At 50.2% G+C, this 21,737-nt stretch overlaps 9 protein-coding genes across 9 annotated transcripts; 3 read left to right on the top strand and 6 right to left on the bottom strand.

Moving 5' to 3' along the window:
* Window positions 1-1,235: 1,235 nt before the first annotated feature.
* On the top strand, window positions 1,236-2,405 carry BDW70DRAFT_130322 (DUF3602 domain-containing protein). The gene has a single exon (XM_073735793.1). The coding sequence runs from the start codon at window positions 1,375-1,377 to the stop codon at window positions 1,864-1,866; it is 492 nt and encodes a 163-aa protein (XP_073598899.1). The 5' UTR covers window positions 1,236-1,374; the 3' UTR covers window positions 1,867-2,405.
* Window positions 2,406-3,759: 1,354 nt separating this feature from the next.
* BDW70DRAFT_130320 (actin-related protein ArpA) lies at window positions 3,760-5,071 on the bottom strand. Its single transcript, XM_073735792.1, has one exon. It carries the CDS (start codon window positions 4,892-4,894, stop codon window positions 4,046-4,048), a length of 849 nt encoding a protein of 282 aa, XP_073598898.1. The 5' UTR covers window positions 4,895-5,071; the 3' UTR covers window positions 3,760-4,045.
* A 98-nt stretch (window positions 5,072-5,169) lies between these two features.
* On the bottom strand, window positions 5,170-6,302 carry alg13 (N-acetylglucosaminyldiphosphodolichol N-acetylglucosaminyltransferase catalytic subunit ALG13). The gene is made up of 3 exons (XM_073735791.1): window positions 5,712-6,302; window positions 5,521-5,659; window positions 5,170-5,467 (listed from the first exon to the last, which is right to left on the bottom strand). The coding sequence occupies exons 1-3, from the start codon at window positions 6,034-6,036 to the stop codon at window positions 5,329-5,331; spliced, it is 603 nt and encodes a 200-aa protein (XP_073598897.1). The 5' UTR covers window positions 6,037-6,302; the 3' UTR covers window positions 5,170-5,328.
* A 17-nt stretch (window positions 6,303-6,319) lies between these two features.
* On the top strand, window positions 6,320-7,536 carry BDW70DRAFT_157209 (mitochondrial 37S ribosomal protein mS35; the record flags this gene model as incomplete). The annotated part of the gene is made up of 2 exons (XM_073740315.1): window positions 6,320-6,875; window positions 6,938-7,536. 2 exons carry the CDS (start codon window positions 6,320-6,322, stop codon window positions 7,534-7,536), a joined length of 1,155 nt encoding a protein of 384 aa, XP_073598896.1.
* On the bottom strand, window positions 7,434-8,384 carry BDW70DRAFT_116286 (uncharacterized protein). The gene is made up of 3 exons (XM_073734646.1): window positions 7,784-8,384; window positions 7,669-7,723; window positions 7,434-7,617 (listed from the first exon to the last, which is right to left on the bottom strand). The coding sequence occupies exons 1-2, from the start codon at window positions 8,248-8,250 to the stop codon at window positions 7,720-7,722; spliced, it is 471 nt and encodes a 156-aa protein (XP_073598895.1). The 5' UTR covers window positions 8,251-8,384; the 3' UTR covers window positions 7,434-7,617; window positions 7,669-7,719.
* Window positions 8,385-8,518: 134 nt separating this feature from the next.
* On the bottom strand, window positions 8,519-10,132 carry BDW70DRAFT_157208 (uncharacterized protein; the record flags this gene model as incomplete). The annotated part of the gene is made up of 3 exons (XM_073740314.1): window positions 8,519-9,519; window positions 9,574-9,649; window positions 9,716-10,132. 3 exons carry the CDS (start codon window positions 10,130-10,132, stop codon window positions 8,519-8,521), a joined length of 1,494 nt encoding a protein of 497 aa, XP_073598894.1.
* A 326-nt stretch (window positions 10,133-10,458) lies between these two features.
* BDW70DRAFT_116303 (uncharacterized protein) lies at window positions 10,459-11,014 on the bottom strand. The gene has a single exon (XM_073734647.1). The coding sequence runs from the start codon at window positions 10,878-10,880 to the stop codon at window positions 10,593-10,595; it is 288 nt and encodes a 95-aa protein (XP_073598893.1). The 5' UTR covers window positions 10,881-11,014; the 3' UTR covers window positions 10,459-10,592.
* Window positions 11,015-11,506: 492 nt separating this feature from the next.
* BDW70DRAFT_157207 (putative chromatin remodeling complex subunit (Chd3)) lies at window positions 11,507-15,980 on the bottom strand (the record flags this gene model as incomplete). Its single annotated transcript, XM_073740313.1, has 3 exons — window positions 11,507-12,108; window positions 12,169-15,709; window positions 15,768-15,980. The coding sequence occupies 3 exons, from the start codon at window positions 15,978-15,980 to the stop codon at window positions 11,507-11,509; spliced, it is 4,356 nt and encodes a 1,451-aa protein (XP_073598892.1).
* A 402-nt stretch (window positions 15,981-16,382) lies between these two features.
* Window positions 16,383-18,027, top strand: BDW70DRAFT_130315 (TrmH family RNA methyltransferase). The gene has a single exon (XM_073735790.1). It carries the CDS (start codon window positions 16,626-16,628, stop codon window positions 17,925-17,927), a length of 1,302 nt encoding a protein of 433 aa, XP_073598891.1. The 5' UTR covers window positions 16,383-16,625; the 3' UTR covers window positions 17,928-18,027.
* Window positions 18,028-21,737: the final 3,710 nt, after the last annotated feature.

Genomic DNA, 21,737 nt, shown 5'->3' with positions numbered 1-21,737 from the left:
ATTTATTACCTTTAATATCTGCAGACATGCCTCATCAATTTACCTGCTTCACTGGATCAGTGCTAGTCAGCAGTAACAGCAGTAGCAGCAGTAGCAGTCCAGCCGTACAGCAGAACAGGCGGAAGGGATGAACTACGTGTTCATGCCAAGCGAATGGTGAGAATCTGCTCATCATGATCTCCTGCCAAGAGCAGCATCGCCATCACGCCTTGCCTTGTGGAAGGGAAAAAATGCCACTCGAAACAGCCCGAAACAGCCAGTTCTCGAAATTCCCTCAGCTGATGGCGCCAGATGGCGAGGCCGCATTGAAAAATAGAAACGGCGATGATGCAATAGTGCTTGAGCCTTGACAGCTCTGACTTCTGCGGTCCTGCCGGATCATGCGGGGGTTCAGAATTTTCCCTGCACCGGTCGAGTCATTTTCCTTGCCGCCGGGCGGCTGCGGTTCTAAGCGCCAGTCTTCTCCGTTTAGTACGAGAATGCTATTGTGACCTTGGATATTTGAGATCCTCCAAACCCGTGCCAGAAAAGGAGTCGAAGTCAAGAAGAGTCCCCTGCCAATCTGTCTATGAAGTTGTCCAAGCCTATACTCGAGCATAGTGTGTCAATAGGGAGACGCCTAGAGACGGTTTTGTGAGGGTAATGAAAATCGCTCTTTGGTCCTCTTTTGACCTGTGTTGCCAACCGCCTCTTTCATTGGCCTCGCACCAGTTTCTGTTACGTTTCGCCACGGCGTCACCTGCCCGCCCAGTCCTAACGGGACCTAGGGAGACCCTAAAAGCAGCAGGACAAGAGCCCCACAAGTCATGGAAAAATCCAATCATGAAGCGGGACGGCCTCACATGAGCAGACATAATTGGCATAAAGCCCAGCGCCGCCTTGAAAGCTGAAATAAGGTGAAATAAAATACTGTAACAATACAGTTCCTGAAAGAATCCGCCAGATCCTCGCATCAGTTGCTAAGCGCATTGACGATGGGCCAAGCGACGCTCCACTGCGGACTCAGCGTGTGACCCTCGCGGTGCCTGGATGCGGTCTCTGGCGGTCTCTTGAGTCGTGCTGACGGGTCAGTGACGAGGGCCTGCCACTCATCATGCGCTGTGCGGAATTGCGTGCCCTTGTTTCCATGCTTTCCCCGGAACTGCTCTCCTGGACCCAGTCTATATAGAGCTGCCGCCCCCGCCCAATTCTCTGGTTCTGTTCCCAGAGATCGCAAATAATCACACAAATAAAAGGCTTTTCTCTCTCATCAGTCATCAGTCATCTTCTTCAAGCTGACTTTGGCGTTCCTGCATCATCATTAGCAGCATCCATCAGCAGCATTGGCGGCATCGGTTGCATCGGTTGCATATACATAGTGGATACACAATCACCATGCCTGCAGTCAACTACCGCGTCGTCGAGCCACACCCATCTGTCCCTCACAGCGGCCGTCCAGCTCTTCACACGGCTCGCGGAGGCGCCGGCAATGTCATCAACCTAAAGAACACCAAGACCACCGACTCACGAACCGCTACGGGCCCGGCGTCTCTGACCCGTCTGGACTCACACGTACCATCAACATTCACTTCCGGCCGCGGCGGCGCCGGCAACGTCCACCGCAGCAGTGAGCGCGCCATCTTCAGCTTCGATGAGGAGCTGGAGCGCGAGATGCGCCGCGCTGCGCCGGTCTACCATGTTGGCCGCGGCGGCGCAGGGAACATGATCCACCGCGAGAACGATAATGAGAGTATCCTCAGCCGCAAGTTTTCTTCCACCAGCAATACATCGGCCAAAAGTAATCTCTCTTCAACAAGTGACCGTGCGCGGGAAATGGCTCGCCGCGGCCTCGAGAAGGGCTGGGAGAAGATCAAGGGCATGGCGTAGACATGGACTTTCTCAACTCGACTTCAACATTCCCATTCTGTCCTGTCTTGCTCGCCTCCTTTCCTTACAGCGCCTGGTTTCCTATCCAACGCATATAGCGGCGTTTGGCTTCAACACTCATGATCACGATGATTTACGACCACCAAAAGTTTTCTGATTTTCTCTATTCTTCACTCATTCGTTTCTTTCCTCTGTCAGATCACCATCTCACTCTCCCATCTTCCATTCGACATCACATTCTACGCCTTTAATCCGTCGCTTCGCTTCTTTTCATACCGACCTGTCCAACTCACCGGACGGACACTTTCTTCTACCTGTTCATTCTTGATTTGAAACCACAAACCATTCTCAAAAAAATTCATGATACCCCAGTCTCCGGACACTTTGATACCCTTTTGCTGGTCTCCATTACCCTCTGGGTTATTTAGCTTGTCTGGAGCATTTTACTGTTTACTATTATTACCCAGCAACGACAGTTGCATGTTGTTTCTCAGTCTCGCTATGTATCTGTCTAGCTAGCATATCCTAATGAAAAAAAAAAAAGGCAAACAGCACATTCGAAGTATCCCTGTTTTCTTACACGTGTTTTTTAGAAGCTCGTAATATTCTATATCAAGAGAAGGCTAATTTCTTACTTTACCTTGATCCTGATGGTCAGGGGCACCGGTGTGCCGTTGGTGTTGGGGTTGACTCATGCCTGGCATGTCGATCATTAATGACGCTAATGCCACCATGTGATCGGCCATGCGGGTATATCACTCGGTGATCGCCAGGGAGTGATTTTATCACGGCCTCGAAAGAAAAAGAAAAGAAAGCGAACAATTGTCATCTCTCACCACGAGCCTGAGAATAGCATTTACTTATTCTACGCAGCCTGCGCCACCGATCCGAACTCAATTATCTCACAGCACAGATGTCTTAGTTGCATGAGCCAGTCTTAATCCGCACCCCCTGTCCAGCTTCGATTTACCAGCTCAGCTAGGGGCGCCCAAGTCACCGACTTAAAATATTGGAAGTTGTGGATTCTGCAGCAATCGATAGGTTTCGGTCTGTTACGTCAGGCCGGCCTGGGCCGGGAAGCGGTGTCTACATAATATTGTGTAGCGATGATGGAAGGGACTTAGGGTTGCTGGAGTAGCGTTACATAAGTAACATGATCAGAGAGGACGCTTGCGGAAAAGACCTGCGACCTTGGATGAATTACTTCCAATATTTTCCAACGATTGCGCGAAAGAACTTTTTCAAGATCATCTCTATTCAAGTCCGAAATCCATATTTACATGCAGACGCCAAATCTAAGCACGCTAGGTCTATCCATGTCCTGCTGTTGCGGGTTACACCAGGTTAGAGACAACAAGGGCGGTATATGTAGAGTATGAGAAGGCAAACGATAGATGGCAGTGGCCTTCTCAAGGGCAGCGGTCTGCCTTAAACGACGAGCTCATAGCGACTGCTTGCCTACCATGACTGGAAGCAGCGAAGATAGTTTGCATGGTAGTCCGGGTATGAGCCGGTATACTAGTATGCAGGTGCGGGTGGATGATAAGAACCAAGATCCTTAGATGAGGAGATAGAGTGACGATGTAAAGGCTATTATGATCAACAGAACCTTGAAAAATGACGGGGTATCAAACGCGGCTGTATCCCATCTGCTGGATAAAGCAGGATGAATGCTGAAACACAGTGCTCGGTGTGCTCTTATGTACTCAATGCTACAGCCTCGGCCCCGGTACTGCGTGTGGCCGGGTTCAGGCATGCTAAGTCGTGGAGAGAGTCAAGTCTTAAGCAAACTTCCGATGGATAATCTCAGGGTCTTCATGCCACTCGTCTGCGCTAACCCACATCTGCGGATCCTTAGTGAGAAGCTCTGATGCATAAACATTGCGGTCTTACCTTTCGGAACGTGCTCAGTCCAGCAAGAATACCTCCGCCAATCCAAGTCGTGTACTTTCGCTCAGCAGGTGCAGAAATACGAATCTTCATGTCTTCCACAGCCAATCGCTTGATCTCGCGCATCAAGCGGTCTGGAAAATTCTTGCAGAGTGTTGATCCTCCGGAGAGGACGATGTTGAGGTAAAGTGACTTGCGCAGGTCGAGATCCGTACGGATAATGGCGTCTTGAACAATCTGGTGCACACCGGGATATTCGACGCCAATGAGTTCGGGGTCAAAGAGGATCTCAGGGGCACGGAAACGTTCCTGGCCGATCTACAACCCGTCTGTTAGCTTGCACTTCCACAATCTGCTTCCAGGGCATACATACCTTGATCTTATGCCCATCCGGCAGGACATAGTCCGCGTGCTTTGATTCCGACTTGTAGCTATTCATCCATTCCTTCTCCTCCCGCTTCGGATCCAGAGAAACGTAGCAGACTTTCTCCTTGATCATCCGTACCACCTCCTTTTCGGCACTGGTATGGAGCACATGCCCGGTCTTCCGAAGCAGCAGTTGTAACTGTTCCGTTACATCTCTCCCAGCAACATCTATCCTTCGAATACTATTAGGAATTGCGAAGCCCTCAAACACCGGAACCGCATGTGAGACTCCATCCCCTGAATCCAAAACAACACCGGTCGTTCGTCCGGAAGCATAAAGCGACAACACAGCCTGAATAGACGTATACAGAGCAGGAACGTTGAAGGTCTCGAACATGATCTGGGCAGCTATATCGCGGTTCTTGCGCGGATTGAGCGGCGGCTCGGTGAGGAGGACGGGGTGCTCTTCCGGCAGCGTTTTGAGCTCGTTCTCGTACACGTAGTGCCAAATTTTCTCCATGTCGTCCCAGTCCGTCACTATCCCGTGCTCCAGTGGATAGCGGATTTTCATCAGGCCGCGCAATTCCTGGGCTCGTTGTCCGATAAAGACGTCCCCTTCTAGACCGCCAGCCATGACCCGGGGATGTTTTGGCCGACCGACAAATGACGGGAAGTAGCATGAGGGGATTTCTTCACCGGCGAACCCGGCACGGATTGTACCGCTGCCATTGTCGATGACGATAGGGGCGTTGTGAAGAGTGGCCTCAGTCATTGCGGGGAATTGGTTGCGAAGGAGTTCGTTTGAGGATACGGGAAGTGTTTTGGGAGGAGCGCAGCTTTGTTTGTGAGGCGGCGGCCCCACGGCCTAGGTATTGTTGATTCGAGGACACGTAGAGGAACACAAAAAATACACCTCAATAATCGAGATGGTTGGAGAGCAATAGTGCGGGTGAGGTAGGAATGAAAGGTGTTTGTATATTTCTAGGACAGGAGGCTTTCGCGCGTTGGCTGCAAACCAACCAAATTGGGATGGCCCGCTACAAAGGAGCTCGGACCACTCAAAAGTATACGGTAACCTTCTATCTTCAAGGTTGACTTTCTTCTACCTGAATACCAAACAGTACACTAGAGTGAGTCCTCTGCCAAAATTTAACCCAGGAAATGAAGAATAAATTCAGCGCCAGTTGACTGTCACCCTTAGCGGTCTCAATCCAAGTAGCCCATTTCCTCTGAAACTACGCCTTCCAAGTCTCGTGGCTGTCCCTCGCGCACACCATGAACTGGCGGCCAAGTTAGCATCTTGGTCCGCAGAGCCTCAGCTCGCTCGAGAGCAGCGGGCATTTCCCTTCCAATAAATCAATAATTATCAGGAAAGGGCCAGGAGCAGGAATATCATACCTGTAGTCACTCCATATCGCATAGCCTTCGTCTTGAAGTACTTCGGCAAGCTCTTCCTGGTGGTTATCCTGAAGAGTCGGATTAGGCACCACGACCAGCGGGACACCAAATCTCAATGCTGCTAGAATACTGCCGGAACCTTCGGCAGCTGTCAGCTACTAAAGTCAGGAAAAGATGAGGTAGGTAATTACCTGCATGGCTAATGACCAATCCACTGCTTCGGTTCTCTGAGGCATTGGCCTTCGCTAGACGCATCTCATTGTCCAAGCCTGCTTGGTTGAAGTCGAATCCTTGCACGATGATACCATGACGTCTGGGGTCACCAGGTGGATAGTTTGCGATGAAGTCGTCAAAGAGCTGCTGTCCGTCCTTGCCATACTGAATAAGAAGATCGGTATATCCGTGCTGATTTAAGGCCCTTAGAAAGATAGGATCCAAGATGGACTTCAAAAGGAGATGGAAGGAGGCTGTAGCTCCAACAGTAACGAAACACAGCTTTCTGGCTTCATGGGCCATGTTCGGAATTGGCGTCAGCACCAACGACACTTCATACAAGCTGGTATGGAAGGTTCAGGAGATCCGCAGAAATATCAATAAACAGATGGCTGCTTTATACAGCATAATCTCCTCCATGATGATTCTGGGGAAGAAAGAGCAAGCAAGGTCCAGTGAATCAACAGTGCGGGTCCGTCACAGGACTGCTCAATGTAGTCTAGCGCGCCAAGCCCTGTTCAACATCCGCAAAAAAACAACCACCGAAATCTCTCCAGACCGGCCAGAAATCATCATTCCCCGCACAATGGTCATATTAACGAGGTACCTGGGCCGCTCCGCTCGGATAGTGGCCCGTAGAGGCCCAATCGCTATCCAACATCGTCCTTTTTCTGCCTCCGCACCGACATTCCTACCCGAAGATCCCCCAGACCCCGTTCCTCCGAAAGACCCTCGCCCTGAAGACCTGCCGCCAGCGCCAGAGTACTCGCCGGAACTATTATCCAAGGAGGAGCGTCAGTACTATGACATGTTGTCTCCGGAAGAGCGCGAGGAGTTCGACGCCGAGCACCGCAGAGCTGTCGAAGAATTCAACGACCCCAAGGCGCGAAAGGCGATGTTTGATGAGATCGAGAAGGAGGTGAACAATATCGACAGGCAGATTCCCCTCCGTTTTACGGAACCCCCTGGGAAACCTCGCGGCTTTTGGGCGAGAGATGAAGACGATGAGTTTGGTATTGTGGAGGACGAAGATGATTTCCACAACGATGAAATCACTTCTATGGCGCATGCGGAAGTTGAGTTACATCGTGAAGTGAGAGAATACGCTAGAATCACCGCATGGGACATGCCACTCTTAAGCAGTAAGCAATTGCACGATCTTTATATCCTCAGTCGACAGGTTGAACTAATGCCTGTCCGTCAGATTTGGCTAAGCCTTTCACCCTCCCTCCCGAAACTCATATTCTCCGCTTCCGTTACACCACATACATGGGTGAGTCGCACCCGGCCGAGAATAAGGTCGTCGTCGAACTCGCCAGCAGCGATCTCGTCCCCAAGTACCTCACCGAGGCGCAGCGCCAAACCCTCCTCAAGCTGGTCGGCCCCCGCTACAACCCTGACACCGATATCATCCGTATGTCCTGCGAGAAATTTGACACCCGCGCCCAGAACAAGCGTTATCTAGGAGATCTCATTGGGACCCTGCTCAAGGAGGCCAAGGAGGGCGACTCATTCGCTGACATACCTCTCGACCTCCGTCACCACAAGCCGAAGAAGACGCTGCAGTTCCCGAAAGAATGGATCATGACTGAGGAGCGCAAGAAGCAACTCGAGGCTACCCGTGCTGAGCGAAAACGTCTTGAGCAGCAGAGGCAGGGTGTTGTAGATGGAAACGCGGTCATTGCCCAGGCGGTCAAGGCTCTTCCCGCTCTAAATCCTGCCCTGAAGGCTCACGCGACGGCGGAGCGCGAGAAGGTTGCTGTGAAAGTCGGGGCTAGGGGTCAGAAGCAGAAGCTACGCTAGTAGAATCATGAACTCAGCCATGGACGTTGATGTTGTACAATCTCTCTATCTTTGCTTGAGGATGGCGCAGGGTCGTTTAGACTATTTTTCATGTCAATGTACTATACTATTAGCACTTTATCTTCTACATACCTCATTTTTCTATACAAGAAATAGTTGACAGCCAGTAATATCTGGACTCTGTTATCTGTTACTCCGTCAATCCTTTTTCGCAACGGAAACCCTTTGTGGTTCAGTAAAATTTCACCTTATAACGCCGGGCGGCCTACTTCTCCGCTTTTCTACGTTTCTATCCTCGTCCGCCGTCGTTAGGTACCTTATGCCGGATCGAAGGGAAGTACATATAAACGGGAGACCCAGTATAGTACAGGCTGAGACGACATAGAATGAACAAACAAAGTGAAGGTGAGAGGGAAAAAAAGGAAAGGAAAGGACAAGCAAGAAATAAAAAGAGAGAGAAGGAAATGAGAAAAGGAAAAAAAGGAACAGAGAAATAGAGGAGAAAAGCATAGAGAAAGCTGCTGAAGGAAACGGAGAACAATAAGGAAAAATCGGAGTAGAAGTCGAACGGTGATAATCCAACCATGGCCGACTGCCATCAAAGCAAGTCGGTCGTTGTGTATGTATCCCAAGAACGCCCGCCGAAGAAGTCCCTTCGTGGTAAAGGAAAGGGTATTGACGTGAGGGAAGAGCGTGTGGTTCTCTCAAACCCATTTCTTATCGAAACAATTCACATATTCCCTTCACCTTGCTAATTCATATACGACACACATACATGCCTCTGTTGCCGAAATGTGCAGTGGGTATATTTAAGCGAGGAGCGGCCACCGTTGTAGCATATCGTATCATAATATGGGAGTTTATATCCTGCCCTGAAGTTGGCGTAAACCAGGGAAGAAACAAATAGCCAATGCTCGCTTGGTGTGAGAAGAATCTATTGGTCTGATGTCGGCTTGGTAGACCGTGATGGTAAACAGTCCTGTTACTTTTTGCCGCGCAAGTACGTATCATCCTCAGAGGATTCAACCGATTGTTTGCCATTAGATTTCTTCGTGCCAATCGTACCGAAAGCCTTGGCTTGACCTCTGTTATTCCTTCCGCGGCCGCGGAATACACCAGGGCTAGCGCCAGGGGATGGAGCGCTTGGAGATGGGCCACGAGTAGGCGGGTTAGAGTTAGTACTTCCGCGACCAACGTCCGCCACCGGGCTGGCAACCACGGAGCCGGTGGTCTTAGAGGTGGGCGAGGCCCCATTGGATGATGCCGTGGCCTGATTATGGTATGCGTGCAAGGTGTTAGCTTCAATCAGGTCTTGGCTACTGGATGGTTCGACGCCGTGAGTTCCTTGGTACAATCGGCGTGACCGAAACGAATGCTTGAAGCCGCCCGAGCTTACGGGAGAATCGAAGGTAGCCGGGAGGTAATCTGAGTTCGTGGTAATGGGGTTCAATGTGAGACTAGGGAAATTCTGAACGACGTTCTCGTGCTGATACTTCCCTGATGCTTCAAAGCTGGTCTCGTTCGACGGGCGATAGGGCGGATTGTTGTTTGGTATGAAGGCCGCGTGGTCAAAGGGGAGCGGGTCAAACTTCCTGTTTCCAGCGTTAAGGTGACCAGATGAGCTCCTTGGTGCCTGCCTAGGAGTAAATGGACCGGTGGGAGAAGCTAGCGGGCTAAAAGGAGTTCCTGGAAGCAAAACCCCATGCTGATGCTGCTGGTGAGTATAAGCTGGAGCATCCTGCTTGACACTTTCATTGATATCGGAATGCTCTCCTGCGCCATTGGCTCCCATTTGGGGAGTATACTGAATTGATCGAAGAGCCATTTCATTTCCGTTTGCAGCATGGGATCGTGGATGGCCATGTCCATTTGGCAGAAGACTTGGGATGTTGTATTTGTCACGATACCAGCGGGGGATGTCACGTAGGCCGAGTTTCTCCAACATAGCGCGATCATGGGGCATCTCGTGCTTGTAAAGACATCCTAATGAAGCCCTGGTTAGCCGTAATGTGGTGCACCAAAGTACTCCGCTTTTACCTTGCTGCGAATAATCACATTCACCATGACGTATCCAGTACGAACAAAACTCCTTTTTTATGTTGCGGGAAGGGGGCTTTCATGGATAATCAGCATAAGAGAAATACAACGGCCTAGGCACCTCGCAAGATATCCTACCTACCTGTTGGCTGTTTCCAGCACCGGTACTACTGCCATTGTTGGGGATCAGCCACCCATTAGTTGGAGGATTCGTCACCTGCCAGTTCTGAGGAAGGCTCTGCTGGAGCAAAGCACCGAGTGCGTTGCGCTGGGCTGCTGGTATATTCTCGTCGTTGAGGAGCCTTAGAAGGTGAGACTGCAAGTCATTGCTTCCAGGCTGGTTCTTGCCGCTTGCAGGCGCAGCGCCTTCAACAGAATAGAACTGGCCGCGCGTGCTCACAGCACCCAGACTTGTCATTCCCTGAGTTTCGTTCGGAGACAATACACGGGGAGCGCCGTGGATGGTGATGTGGGCTGGAAGTTCGTCAACTGCGATGAGGGGAGTAAGAGTGCCATTTGGGCGAGTACAAAAGAACTGAGGACGCAGTGAGGAAGACATGCTGAAGCACATCGAGCGGTCACTGAAGTGAGTCCTTTCGCCAGAAAGAGGAGGAGAAATATATTGGTGTTGGTCAGTACGTGGGGGATTTGACCGGTATAAATGTCTGGAGCGGTGGCGACGAGGAGGGAAGAGGGGCAATGGAAAAGAACAAGAAGGAGATTGAAGGACAGTGTGAATGATACAATCATGAAGCGAGATATGATTCGCACAACCGAATATATGAAATTTGCCAGAGGAGGGCAGCGAGAAATGAGCGCATGAGAGGGTTGTCATTCACAGTCGCTGGTGGGCGACCAACACAAGGTACGCGGGGATTTTCTCTTTTTCTCTCTTTCTGCGCATGAGCAGTGGGTTGGAGAGAATGAAGAGAAGTATGGATCAAAAGCAGGAGTTCTTGCAGTCATCCTCTGCCAAAGAGGATTTATACAGTGGATTTGAAGAGCAAAAAGAAAGCAATTTACAACACAATCCAAGAACACCCACGGTAATAAGACTGGACAGTCAAACAGAGCAGGGGAACAAGAGGAAAAAGTACTCCCAAAAAAAGATAATAGAAGAAATCGATCCACTTAACGCTGCCACTGTTTGTTGATGGCTTGATTAGTTGGCCAGTACAACCATCTCCCCGGCTGGCTGCAGGTCTTGTTCTCTCTCTCTTCGTTGTTTTGGCTGCCGTTTCCCTGATTGTTTTCTCTTTTCCGTCGTATCTGTCCATATTTCTGGAAAGCGAAGCTTCGAGCCCCATTCAAAGTTTGTCCCCTACCTTATTATCTGGAGAGGGGCTTGCTCGCTTCTTGACCGATTGCTGTTGGTCCCGGCGGATTTGAAGGTAGCACAACCCGTAAAATCTCCTGGAAAGAATCGTCAGGGCTGGGAAGGTACTTGTCGCTTTTCTGCGAAAGCCAAGAGGCAATACTTGCCTTTATCGTTACGTAGACATATGGCAGCTTCCGTCACTATCAGGGGCACAGTTGGACTCGAGACTTTTCATTTCTCAAGCGTCATCCTGCGGCATTTCCAGGCTAGTAGATTCTGAGTATGAATCAGACGGAATTTGGGCTTGCCGTATGATCCAATATCGTGCTGCCCACCCATTGTTGCTGGTCGCTTACGGCTCTGCGTGGAAATCTGAAGATGATTCTTCTGAGGCTAGAAGATATATCTTGGCCCATGTGACCACAACCAGATGCGTCTCAACTTCCAACTCTATTCTTGGGTTGCCATATCTCTTTTGGCATATGTTCATCCATTGCTCCGATGCACGACTATCTTTTATATGTACAAATTAAGAATAGATCCTCTCAACGTCTGCTTTGTTACGCCGCCCCGTTTATTGATACCCCAAAGATACCCTCCCAGTAGGTATGGGAATCAGTTTCTCCCAGATTGGTAATTGCTCAACACGCCATACATTTCAATATCATTCGTGTTCGAGCCTTCACGGCCAGATGGAGCAGGTTGCCCATTGCTAGATTCATACTGATCCTCGGTAAGGTCTATAACTAGCTGTCTAGCGGGGAGGATACTAGCCTTCGGCGGGACTGATGAGGCGGGAGCCTTGGGAGGGTTTGTTGAAACATCTGCGACAGGACCCTTCCGTGACTTTCTCCTCTCGCGCTGTGCGAGATCTCCTTTAATGCCGTAGACGTACTTCTTGGCCAGGGCAACAAGATGTTGTTCTTCATTGCTCAGTTTCAGGGCCTCGATCATTCTTGAAACCTGAAGCTCGGACTTCAAATGCGGACAAGTACGAGCCTGGCCATAATGTGCGAGTCCACAGAGACCGCAATGTTCAACTCCGGCCAGCTTGAGTGGGCAAGATCCCATTGGGTGAACTCGGCCGCAGACAAAACAAGCACTCCCATTGCGGTCCACATGGCCATCCATCCCCACACCGTTCGGCGTCGGTGGTTGGACTGACTGAGGAGGTTGGCCAACTTGTGGAGGGAGTATGGCTCGCTGAAATGCATGAACTGCAGATGGGATTAGCTTTCTGGGGGTTTGCACCAAGCAAAGTGCGATAGGCCGATTACCTTTAGGTTGCATGGTCGCGCCTTCGTAAACACTAATATCGTCTTCCATGCTGTAATCAGAGGCTTCTCCGGCTTCATCCTCACGGAATTCCGCATCACTCTCAGTCTCGCGACTCGCACGCGCTCTGGCAGGGGCCGGATCGGTATCAACAGCAGAGTAGTCAACAGTCACCCGCTTCCGTTTGCCACGGCCAAGGATTTCTGCTTTCTTTCGTGCTTCCTCAGCCGCAGCCCGTTCACGCTCTTGTAGTATTTTCTCCCAGGTTTGGTTGCTCATGGTTGGATCTTCTGAAACATTAAGTTGGTCTTCCAGGCCTTGGCTATCGGCGGCCCATACTCGAGCAAAGCTAAACTCAGAAGCAGAGACATTCGCATCTGGAGTCGTGGCCTGCTCTGCCTGGCTGCGGTCAAGAAGCCTATCAACAGATTCGGAAGTGTAGATTATGTCACCAGAGTTGTCATCATCAAATAATGCTTTGGCTCCGTGACGAAGAATGGATTCCAAGTCCTCGCCATCATCATCTTCCGCGGCCATACGGTCAATGAGAACGTGATCGAGCACCATCTTTTTTCTGCCAATCTGCATAATCTTTTCCTCGGCGCTCCCTCGAACCATGAGCTGAAAGACAAGGACTTTATTCTTCTGCCCAATACGATGGGCACGAGATAATGCTTGCATGTCTTGATGAGGGTTGAAATCCGGGTCCATGATAATGACAGTATCTGCAGTAGCAAGATTAATACCAACGCCGCCAGATCTAGTAGAGAGAAGGAAAGCGAAGTATGGAGAGTTCTCGGCGTTGTAATCGTCAATCATTCTTTGTTTTTCAAGTGAAGTCATCCTTCCGTCGATGCGTCGGTGGGGAAGACCTAACCCATCGAGAAAGTCCTCCATGACATCCAAGTTCTCAAGGAATTGACTGAATACTAGGACTCGATGACCGCGAGCTTGGAGTTTTGGTAACATTAGCTCTAATAACTGAAGCTTCCCTGCAGCATCCACAAGATTGCGGTGGGCTACCTCCGGGTCGTCCGTCCGCTCTTCAATGGCCTTGCTGAAGATAAAGGGATGGCACAAGCACTTCCGCAGCTGCATCAGGATATTGTTCAAGTTATGACGCTCTGTTTGTTTTAGTCGCTGGTCCTCCTCATTTCTCTGGAAGATAGCTTTAATAAGCTGAGTATTCTTTGCAAGGATAGACTTGTAAAGCTTCTTCTGAAGGACAGACATCGTGACAGGAACAATGATCTGAGCAACAGGTGGAAGGAAAGTAAGGACCTGGGCCTTCGTGCGCCGGAGGAAGAACGGCCTGATTAACTCGTGTAGTTCCGGAATATTCTCCTTGGATAGGGTGCCATATTTCTCCTCCAGTTCTTCTGCGTTCTTAGTCTGATCACAGAATTGCAGAAGGTTGAAAAGTTCCTTGGTGTTATTCTGCAACGGAGTCCCAGTCATCAGTACCTTGAAGGGAAATTTCATCTTAGATAGTCCCTCATAGATTTGGCTCTTGTCAGACTTTAGCCGCTGCCCTTCGTCGACAATAAGCCCGGCCCAAGGTGTTCTTGACAAAACCTTTCGACAAGAATCATCCACCATTGTCTCATATGAAGTTATGACAACATGACATCTGAGGTCAGGGTCACCCCTGATGAACATTTCGTGTTCTTGCGCCAGTTTGCGCGCCAGAGAAGAACCATAGTAGGTGACCGCACGGAGGGAAGGGACCCATGTTTTTAATTCTTTTCTCCAATTCGGACATGTTGAGTTTGGCACAACGATGAGAAATGGCCAGCACTTATGATCTTGGACCAGAGTTGCCAGTAAACCTATCACTTGAATAGTTTTACCAAGACCCATCTCGTCAGCAAGAATGGCATTCTGCTGTTTGAACCATTTGAAGTATAGCCAGTTCAAGCCGTCTCGCTGGTAATCCATGATCTCCCCGCCTGTCATGATCTTGGGTTGAGCGTCTCTCGACTTGAATTTTTGTTTCCTCACATTAGCCAGGTGATTCCGTAGTGACATTTGATTTGGTGTGCTGATGAATGGTTTTTTGGCCCAGTCTGCATACGCAGCTTTGAAATCATTCCAAGCTTCAGTATTGCTACGGTCTGGAGGTACTTCCCATACCGCATCCTCGTAGGGTAATCCTTTGAACTTTACATAGGCTTGGATAACATTATCAATGCGCTCAAGATCCTCGTCGTAATCCTCACCGTACATATGGAGATCATTATCAGCGAACTTGACATCAAAAATGATATCGACCCGCAAGTAATCATTGGGTATGGCCTCTTCTGTGGTCATCCGTGGTAGATGGCTTTTGTCTGATCTCAAAAACGCGCGCCGCATTACCGGGTTGATATAACCCCAGACCCAACTTCCGGGCATCCAAGTACAATGAGCGTAGGACTTCTCTTTCCATTTTATGAGGTACTCTTTGTCCAGTTCCGAGATGTTAGGAGATTTCTTCGAGGCGGTACTCATTGGTCGCCAGGCGACCATCGCGTTGACTTCCCCGGGCAGCGAGTTGCAATCATGGCATTGCCAGTTGGAAATGCCTCCAGCTGGAAGATGATCGAAATGGAAAGACCTATGGCAAGCCTTGCAACGGAAGAGTAGATTATCTGAATTGTTGACGAGGTATGAGCTAACCGTTGTAGTAGGATCTTCACCACCGTTCTCCTGCCGTAGTTGCTGTTCTTGTTTGGATGTTAGTCGCTCCCTTAATGGATCTGACATCTTTCCCGGTTTATTACACCCAGTGCATCTTCCTTGATGGGGGAATCTCGAATCCTTAGCGTGAGAGGAACCTAAACAGCGGCGGCACTGAAGAATGAATTTATTGCTTGCTACTTTGGTAACAAGATGCTCTCGCGCGGTTCGTGGGCCTAGGCAAGCCTGGTGATAGGCATCAGTACAGCCTTGACAAAAAACAAGAGGTCCTTTGCCAGGAAGATCGCCTTTAATCGAGCAGACTTCGCAGACTTCTCGATGACGGCCTCGGAATGGATCAGTCGAGGGGATCTTGTCGAACTTCTCCTTGGTCCCCACGTATTTTCGATGTTTTGACAGCACGGCTTCATATTCGGAAATATCGTCCTCGTACATCTCATGTAGACTGTACCGCAAAAGTTTACGGGACCGGGTTGAGGCTCTGGTTCTTGAGTGCGCATTGGTACCAAAGTCATTATTCAAGGCGCTCTGATTGTTTGGACGTTGCCTCAACCCACTTTGCCTCGACCTGGGTGCAACAACATCTTCATCGCTTGAATCGGACTTTGTCAACTTTCCGTCATCATCGCTGCTAACCGCACCGAAGAATTCCGTGAACTTGGTCTTCTTCGCTCGGCGCGACGGCCTGCTGTCATCCAATTCGGGCGCCGGGGGGCTGCACGTCGTCTCTTGTCCTTCATCTTCCTCCTCATCGATGTTCGACTCGGACTCACTGGAAGGTGCGCGATAGCGAACACGCGAGTTCTGGAAAGTTTCAAGTGCCTCGCGGCCATTTTCAAGCTTTTGCAGACGCGAGGAGGATATCTGAGTAGAAAGGAGCTGTGAGTCAGAGCATCTTTAGTAGAGGGGATTGGCTTCGTACAACTTCCAACTCATTACTTTCTAGCTTGACAAGATACGAAGGCTCGTAACTATCCTCCGACAACACCTCGTGGATGATGTACCGAACGGTGGAATGACCGGGAAGCCATTCATATTCGCGTAAATTAGAGAGGACCGGAACTTCTACAGCAGTCATCCGAGGACCGGGGGGTAGGAGGTAATCATTTCCTTTCTTGAAATCGAAGCCAAACATGTTTTTCCAGCTTCGGGTTGTAGCTGAGAATCCGAAACCCTCCATACCTACCCAAAGCAGCTAATTGTATCACTCATAGGTGGGAGTGAGCGAAGATTGAAGCGAGGTACCGAAAACATGTGTAATTATTAAGAAAAGCATCGTAATGAGGATGAGGAGAGCGACAGCCTCAAGGGTGTATAACACCTTAACCCCCCCCAAATTTTCCTCAATCTCTCCTACCTTGTAATTATATCTCCGCGTATAATTTCGATGATTCGCGGCCAGACGCGTTAGAATGACACGGATAAATAATCTTGCGGGCTGTTATCTTATCGGCGATAGCGTATTGGAAAAATATAGGCGATGAAAGCTTCAGATTATCATGAGCTCCCTACAAGACACAAAGACGTCACAATGTCTCTCAGACCTCCCTTGAGGACTTTTCAATCTTCTCTGCGGCTACAACTCACCTTACCTGTCTCACAGAATTCAATCAGATATGCTTCGCTCAATTCAGCTATCGGGCGCGGGATTCGCAGGTCGCAGGGTGTAGAGGATTCTGGGACTTTGCCCAACGATCGTGGTCGTTCTCGGGGTGAAAAGCCGACATACACATCGCGGAATGATCGCAATGGAAAAGAGCGCCGGCACGCGCCTCCCGAAATGGGATTCGATGAAGATGAATTCATTAGGACCGGAAACTTTCGTGCATTGCCTCCTGAACATCAACGATTCAAAAACGCACACGAATTACGTGGTAATAAGGAATCTAATGCTGCGAGCAGAGGTCGCTTACCGCAAAACATGCGTGACAGTCAGAAATCTCAATCGGCAAAGAGAGGTCGCTCTTCACAATATGTTCCAACGCCTGAAGATGAAGAAAAGCGACGCTCACGTCGGATAGAGCACCATAAGCCTACAGAAGAAAACCCTGAACGAGTAAAGCAGCATGTCTGGGTCCCACCCACAATTCCCTACACTACCCCGGCATCGGAATTTATCTATGGTACGACAGCCGTCGAAGCTGCGTTGCGCTGTAGCAAGCGCCAGCTATACAAACTCTATCTATACCAGACAGCCGGAGAAAAAGAGCTGAGCGTTGACAAGAGGGTGTTGCGGAAACTTGCTCTGTCCAAGAACGTCAAAGTCAAGATGGCCTTCGGTGAATGGAACCGACTGCTTGATAAAATGAGCGCAGGAAGACCCCATAACGGGTGTGTCCTCGAAGTATCGCCCCTTCCCCGAACGCCCATCCAAGCACTCAAGCCTGTCCAATTGGGTGACGATGAATTCAAAGTGGAACTCGCACCACAAACGCGAGAGGAAGCGAAGGTGAACGGGACGAATGACTGCGTCAAAATCAACAATTCATACACCCAACAGCAGATAAGATACCCAGTCGTCGTGCTACTCGAAGGTGTCGTTGATACGGGAAACCTAGGGTCCATTATCCGCTCCGCTTATTACCTCGGGGTTGACGCCATTGTCTTTGCCGGCCGGCACTCGGCGCCGCTGTCGCCCGTCACGATCAAGGCTTCCGCTGGCGCCGCCGAGAACATGACTCTTCTTGAGGTCCAGAACGAAGTAGACTTCATTAAGCGGTCTCAAGCCAACGGCTGGCGATTCTACGCCGCAGATGTTCCTAAGACAGGTGCTACTTACCTTGAACCTGGCTCGCTACAACCTCCTGGCTCGGCGGCAGCGACTGAAGGACACCCCGACGCCCTCATCGGACAGTCGCCCAGCGTAATCATGATGGGCTACGAAGGGTCTGGTCTTAGCAACCACATCAAGGGCCGCGCTGATTCCATTGTCAGCATTCCGGGCGCCAGGCTCCTTCCCGGCGCAGGAGCCGCCTCTGATCCGGCTCGAGTTGATAGTCTCAATGTAAGCGTTGCCGCGGCGCTGCTTATGGAAACCTTCCTCCGTGTCCCGCTAGGAGTGAGCCCGGTACGTAGCGACTGAGAGTAGAAGAGGGAGACGACTAGCATTGGATTATGTATGTCCAGTAACATCTATGTACTATTACTGTTTATGATCGCGCAGAGTATATATACGTCTTTGTCACTAGGGCGAGGTCTTTTTATCAGGATGGCTCCATGTCTTGCATTCTGTCGCTACTCCTGCGTATTAAAGTCCTGACCCTAGACCGACAGTCTTATAACGGCAGCGATAGGTACCGTTGCAGAATAACCGTCCTCGTGCTCATCGGCCCTAGTTCCTATCAGGCCACCTTCTGTCATCCTCCGACTACGCTACTGCAATCCGTACTTCCCATAGAGTAGCCTCCGGCTGCGGCCCAGCTGCATGCAAAAGTACCTTACAGTGAAAGAAAGCCAAAACGCAAAACGCAACCTTTGACTGACTCAATCCAGGAATCCACACCTCGTACATATTTAGAAGTAACCACCTGTCAAAGGGGCTACCTATTAGGGCCTATATTTGTTTGCTCATCGAGGCTTTGCATACACATACTTCGTACGAAGTACGTACATTAAGCGCTGTAGGGCGGTGATTAATTGCACAAGGGCAAATAACGCTCTCTGCCCCTCTGAGTAGAATGGGCCTTTCGCTGAGGGGGATTGTTTGAATTAGCTCACGCTGTAGGACAGTTATCCTGGGCGGCTGGTCATTGATGGCTAAATGTGGAAAAGGGTCTCGGCGGTTTGTCAAATTGTTTTAAGCCGACATCTCAGCATCCCTCATTCAAGACTTCGTCGCGTTTCGCGGGTAGTTAAATATGGATATCTATTGTACATAGGTAACTTATCTTCCCATTAGAGGATCCTTGGTGACTCTTAACGAAGACATTGATTCGCGACCACCTCGTCTACGGTGCCCCTCACATTATGCTAAAGACCGTCTGTTCCTGTATATGATATGTCCAGAATTTCTTTTGTTTTGTGCCTTTGCTGACTTGAAAATTATTCACCGGGCGGGGAAACACAGGCTTGCTCCGTGCTTAATACCCTGGTAACTAGAGTTTGGAACGACCCAAGCGCCAGAATAAGCATAACGGGAGCGTAAATAAGCGCCTTTTCAACTTTGGTTCGGCTGGGGATGCTCGCAGATCGCTACAACTGGTCGTGGCCTGCCATGAACCTGATTCCAGGAGTCGGCTTTGTTTGTTAGGGGCTTCAGGGCTCCGAGTTCGGGCATGCCTGTCAGTCCTGCTGATAATGGAGAGGTGAGGCAACCGCTAGTCCCGCAAACAATTCATCGTGCATTTCTTTGACCCGCACACTCTTCCACCTGCAGCCGAAGAGTCTTCCTGTATGCTCTAGACAGTTGGGCTTTGGTCAGTTGAAGGTGTAAAGGCTTTCTAAAATACGTGCTGCCAGCCATTACTTGCGATGGTATGTTTACTCGGGTTGTATTTTCCCGAATGACGTCTTTCAGCCCTGGTGTCGCACCGGCCGACAGCTGTTGCGGGCGCCGTGAGGACTTGATTCTACTGAAGAACCCACACAGCTGTCGGACTGGCCCAAATTAGCTTGATCCTGACAGGAGTGGGCTGCGCTGTGTTCTCCTTATGAGCCACGCTGAAAGCTGTCCATTAGCAAATGCTTCTCTGATATCCTCGCCATCTTCTCCTTTCGTTTCTTTTTCTTGCGCTTTGCGGAAATCTCAAATCACCGCTCCACGTATATTTCGGACTCGGCACTCAGGACACTCTCCATCGCAATCAGCCTACTCCGTGCAAGTTATTGATCGCAAGCCGCGGCATGATATCTGCAATCATGGCAGAACTTTGCACAAACAAATTTAACCATCGATATGGCAATTGTTGATAGCAACGATCGGACCCTTCCGCAGGCACAGGGCGATCGGAAATACTAGTACTGACAGCGATGAGCAATAAACAGGATGAAGCCTTCCGTCGTATCCACTAGTCATGTCCAACGATACTCCTAGACCTTCGTCTTCCCGGTTTCTTTCTCCCGAGGACTTCTTTGCTCTCTGCAAAGAGGTCAAGGTCAAGGAGGGGTAAAAGGGGAAATGGAGTTCGCACCACTATGCAGGAAAAAATCTAAACTGGTCCTATTGGTCCGTTGTGCCCTTGCGTGGTCATCGTCACATCCAACTGATGCTGAGGCTCACCCTGTCATTCTCAATCCTCTCCACCCTCGCCGAGATCAGGGAAGATCGCATCAGCATGTTGACTTGTGATAAAGCAGCGTTCGGCGAAATAGGCTAGCCTAACCGCAACAGCTCGCTCATCACGACTCGGATTGGACGCAGGAGGAAGAAGACTATCGAAAGCTTTCTTACGCGGCTGCATTTGCTAGAAACCAGGATTCATGCCTATGCACCCCGTATGCGTCAGATACCATTGGCACAGCTTGAGGCTGGGGAACAAACCGTGTAATCTGCCCGGCTCAGCCGCGAGCTCCTCCAGATTCATACTGACATTCGAATCCTGAGTGCAATGCGGCGTAGTGACAACACCAACCTAAGTCCAGAGTAAGGTTAGTTAGTCTCATTTCTTGTTCTCTGGCCTTGGCCTGGGAGCGAGCCACTGAATTGATGACTCGTTCCAACAGGAGCGTGCATCCTTGTCTCCTTTCTCCGCATCGACCAACTTGGTCTTTGACGGTGGTGTGCCGACGGTACGAACCGGCTGGAGAGCGCATGTCGAATCAACTGCTTCAAACGATGCTTTCTAATCCTGGGCGGGCGCAGTGGGCGGCAGATCTCTGCGACCTGTGTGAGAAGGCTAGTCGATGTGATGCATCTACCGCGCTAGAATGGAGCGCAGCCAGCTGTGTCGCGAGGGGACTCTTGCATAACACTTTGAAAAGAGTTCGCGCTGAGAAGAGTTCACGCCCATTCCCACATCCCTTTTCTTACATAGCGCTTCTTAATCACTGATATATCAACACCTCGCCTTCCTTTCGCTATTGGATTTTGGGGTACTTTCGCATCGCCTGGTCGCCGGCTCCCCTCGCCTTGGAGATATGGCCGAAGAAGGTTTCAACATCGCGACGATACTGTGAGGTTGCGTCTCACCCATTACAAAGAGTTATTGTCGCTCGAGGTTGGAATTGAGAATTCCGACGGGCTACCAGCGAAGAAGATATCTAGGTACGTTCGACGAAGGAAGGGAATAGGGACGGACGGAGGATCTAGGCACACTCCTTCTCAAGGCGCTTGCGGCACGGCCGAAAAAACTCGCGACCGAAAAGGATAAAGCCAGCTCACGAGAACAGGAAGAAAGTGACGGGCGCGTTATAAGTGCTCTAACAGTTGCCCTGTAGGCGTTGCTCCGTGCTTCCCCGCGCTTTTCGTCGAACTTTCTTTGATGGTGGGAAAACGCTATTGAGGTTCGTATTTTCCTGATTTGGATAATTAAACGGCACCGTCTTGCTTGGAGATGGAGGTGGTCACTAATCACCAGCAGGTAATTCGGGAGACTTTGCTTTGGCACGTAGAGAAGAAGAGCCTTGGGAGAAAGGAGAGAGCTATCTATGAATGCTCGCCGCTAACGCATGAAGTACAATCAGAGTTTAGGTAAGTACATATGACTGGCCTAACACAGCGATCGCATTATTGGCTTCTTTACATGCTCCTGTACGTTGGATTTGGAATCATGGTTGACTGGAATGCCCAGATCCGCGCACCAAACACTACCCATTATACCTGGAGTCACAGGAAGCTGGAAAAGCTGGAAGGATCGGAGACCCTGCGTTGGCGGCCAGATACGGGTCTGGTCACCTGCATAGCCGGCTCCATCGTCAACGGACACAGGCCAGCCGTTACGTCGGTGGGCTGGGG

Source organism: Aspergillus foveolatus (genome assembly GCF_047715535.1).
Source record: "Aspergillus foveolatus strain CBS 279.81 unplaced genomic scaffold BDW70scaffold_8, whole genome shotgun sequence".
Classification (NCBI taxonomy): Eukaryota; Fungi; Ascomycota; class Eurotiomycetes; order Eurotiales; family Aspergillaceae; genus Aspergillus; species Aspergillus foveolatus.
This window is presented reverse-complemented; position numbering and strand designations above follow the sequence as displayed.

Coding starts and splice junctions, on each gene's coding strand:
- BDW70DRAFT_130322 (XM_073735793.1), top strand. CDS start 1,375: ATGCCTGCAGTCAACTACCGCGTCGTCGAGCCACACCCATCTGTCCCT.
- BDW70DRAFT_130320 (XM_073735792.1), bottom strand. CDS start 4,894: ATGACTGAGGCCACTCTTCACAACGCCCCTATCGTCATCGACAATGGC.
- alg13 (XM_073735791.1), bottom strand. CDS start 6,036: ATGGCCCATGAAGCCAGAAAGCTGTGTTTCGTTACTGTTGGAGCTACA. Junction 5,660..5,711: donor ATTGGTCATTAGCCATGCAG/GTAATTACCTAC, acceptor CAGCTGCCGAAG/GTTCCGGCAGTATTCTAGCA. Junction 5,468..5,520: donor GCGATATGGAGTGACTACAG/GTATGATATTCC, acceptor ATTTATTGGAAG/GGAAATGCCCGCTGCTCTCG.
- BDW70DRAFT_116286 (XM_073734646.1), bottom strand. CDS start 8,250: ATGGGTTTGAGAGAACCACACGCTCTTCCCTCACGTCAATACCCTTTC.
- BDW70DRAFT_116303 (XM_073734647.1), bottom strand. CDS start 10,880: ATGGGGCTCGAAGCTTCGCTTTCCAGAAATATGGACAGATACGACGGA.
- BDW70DRAFT_130315 (XM_073735790.1), top strand. CDS start 16,626: ATGGGATTCGATGAAGATGAATTCATTAGGACCGGAAACTTTCGTGCA.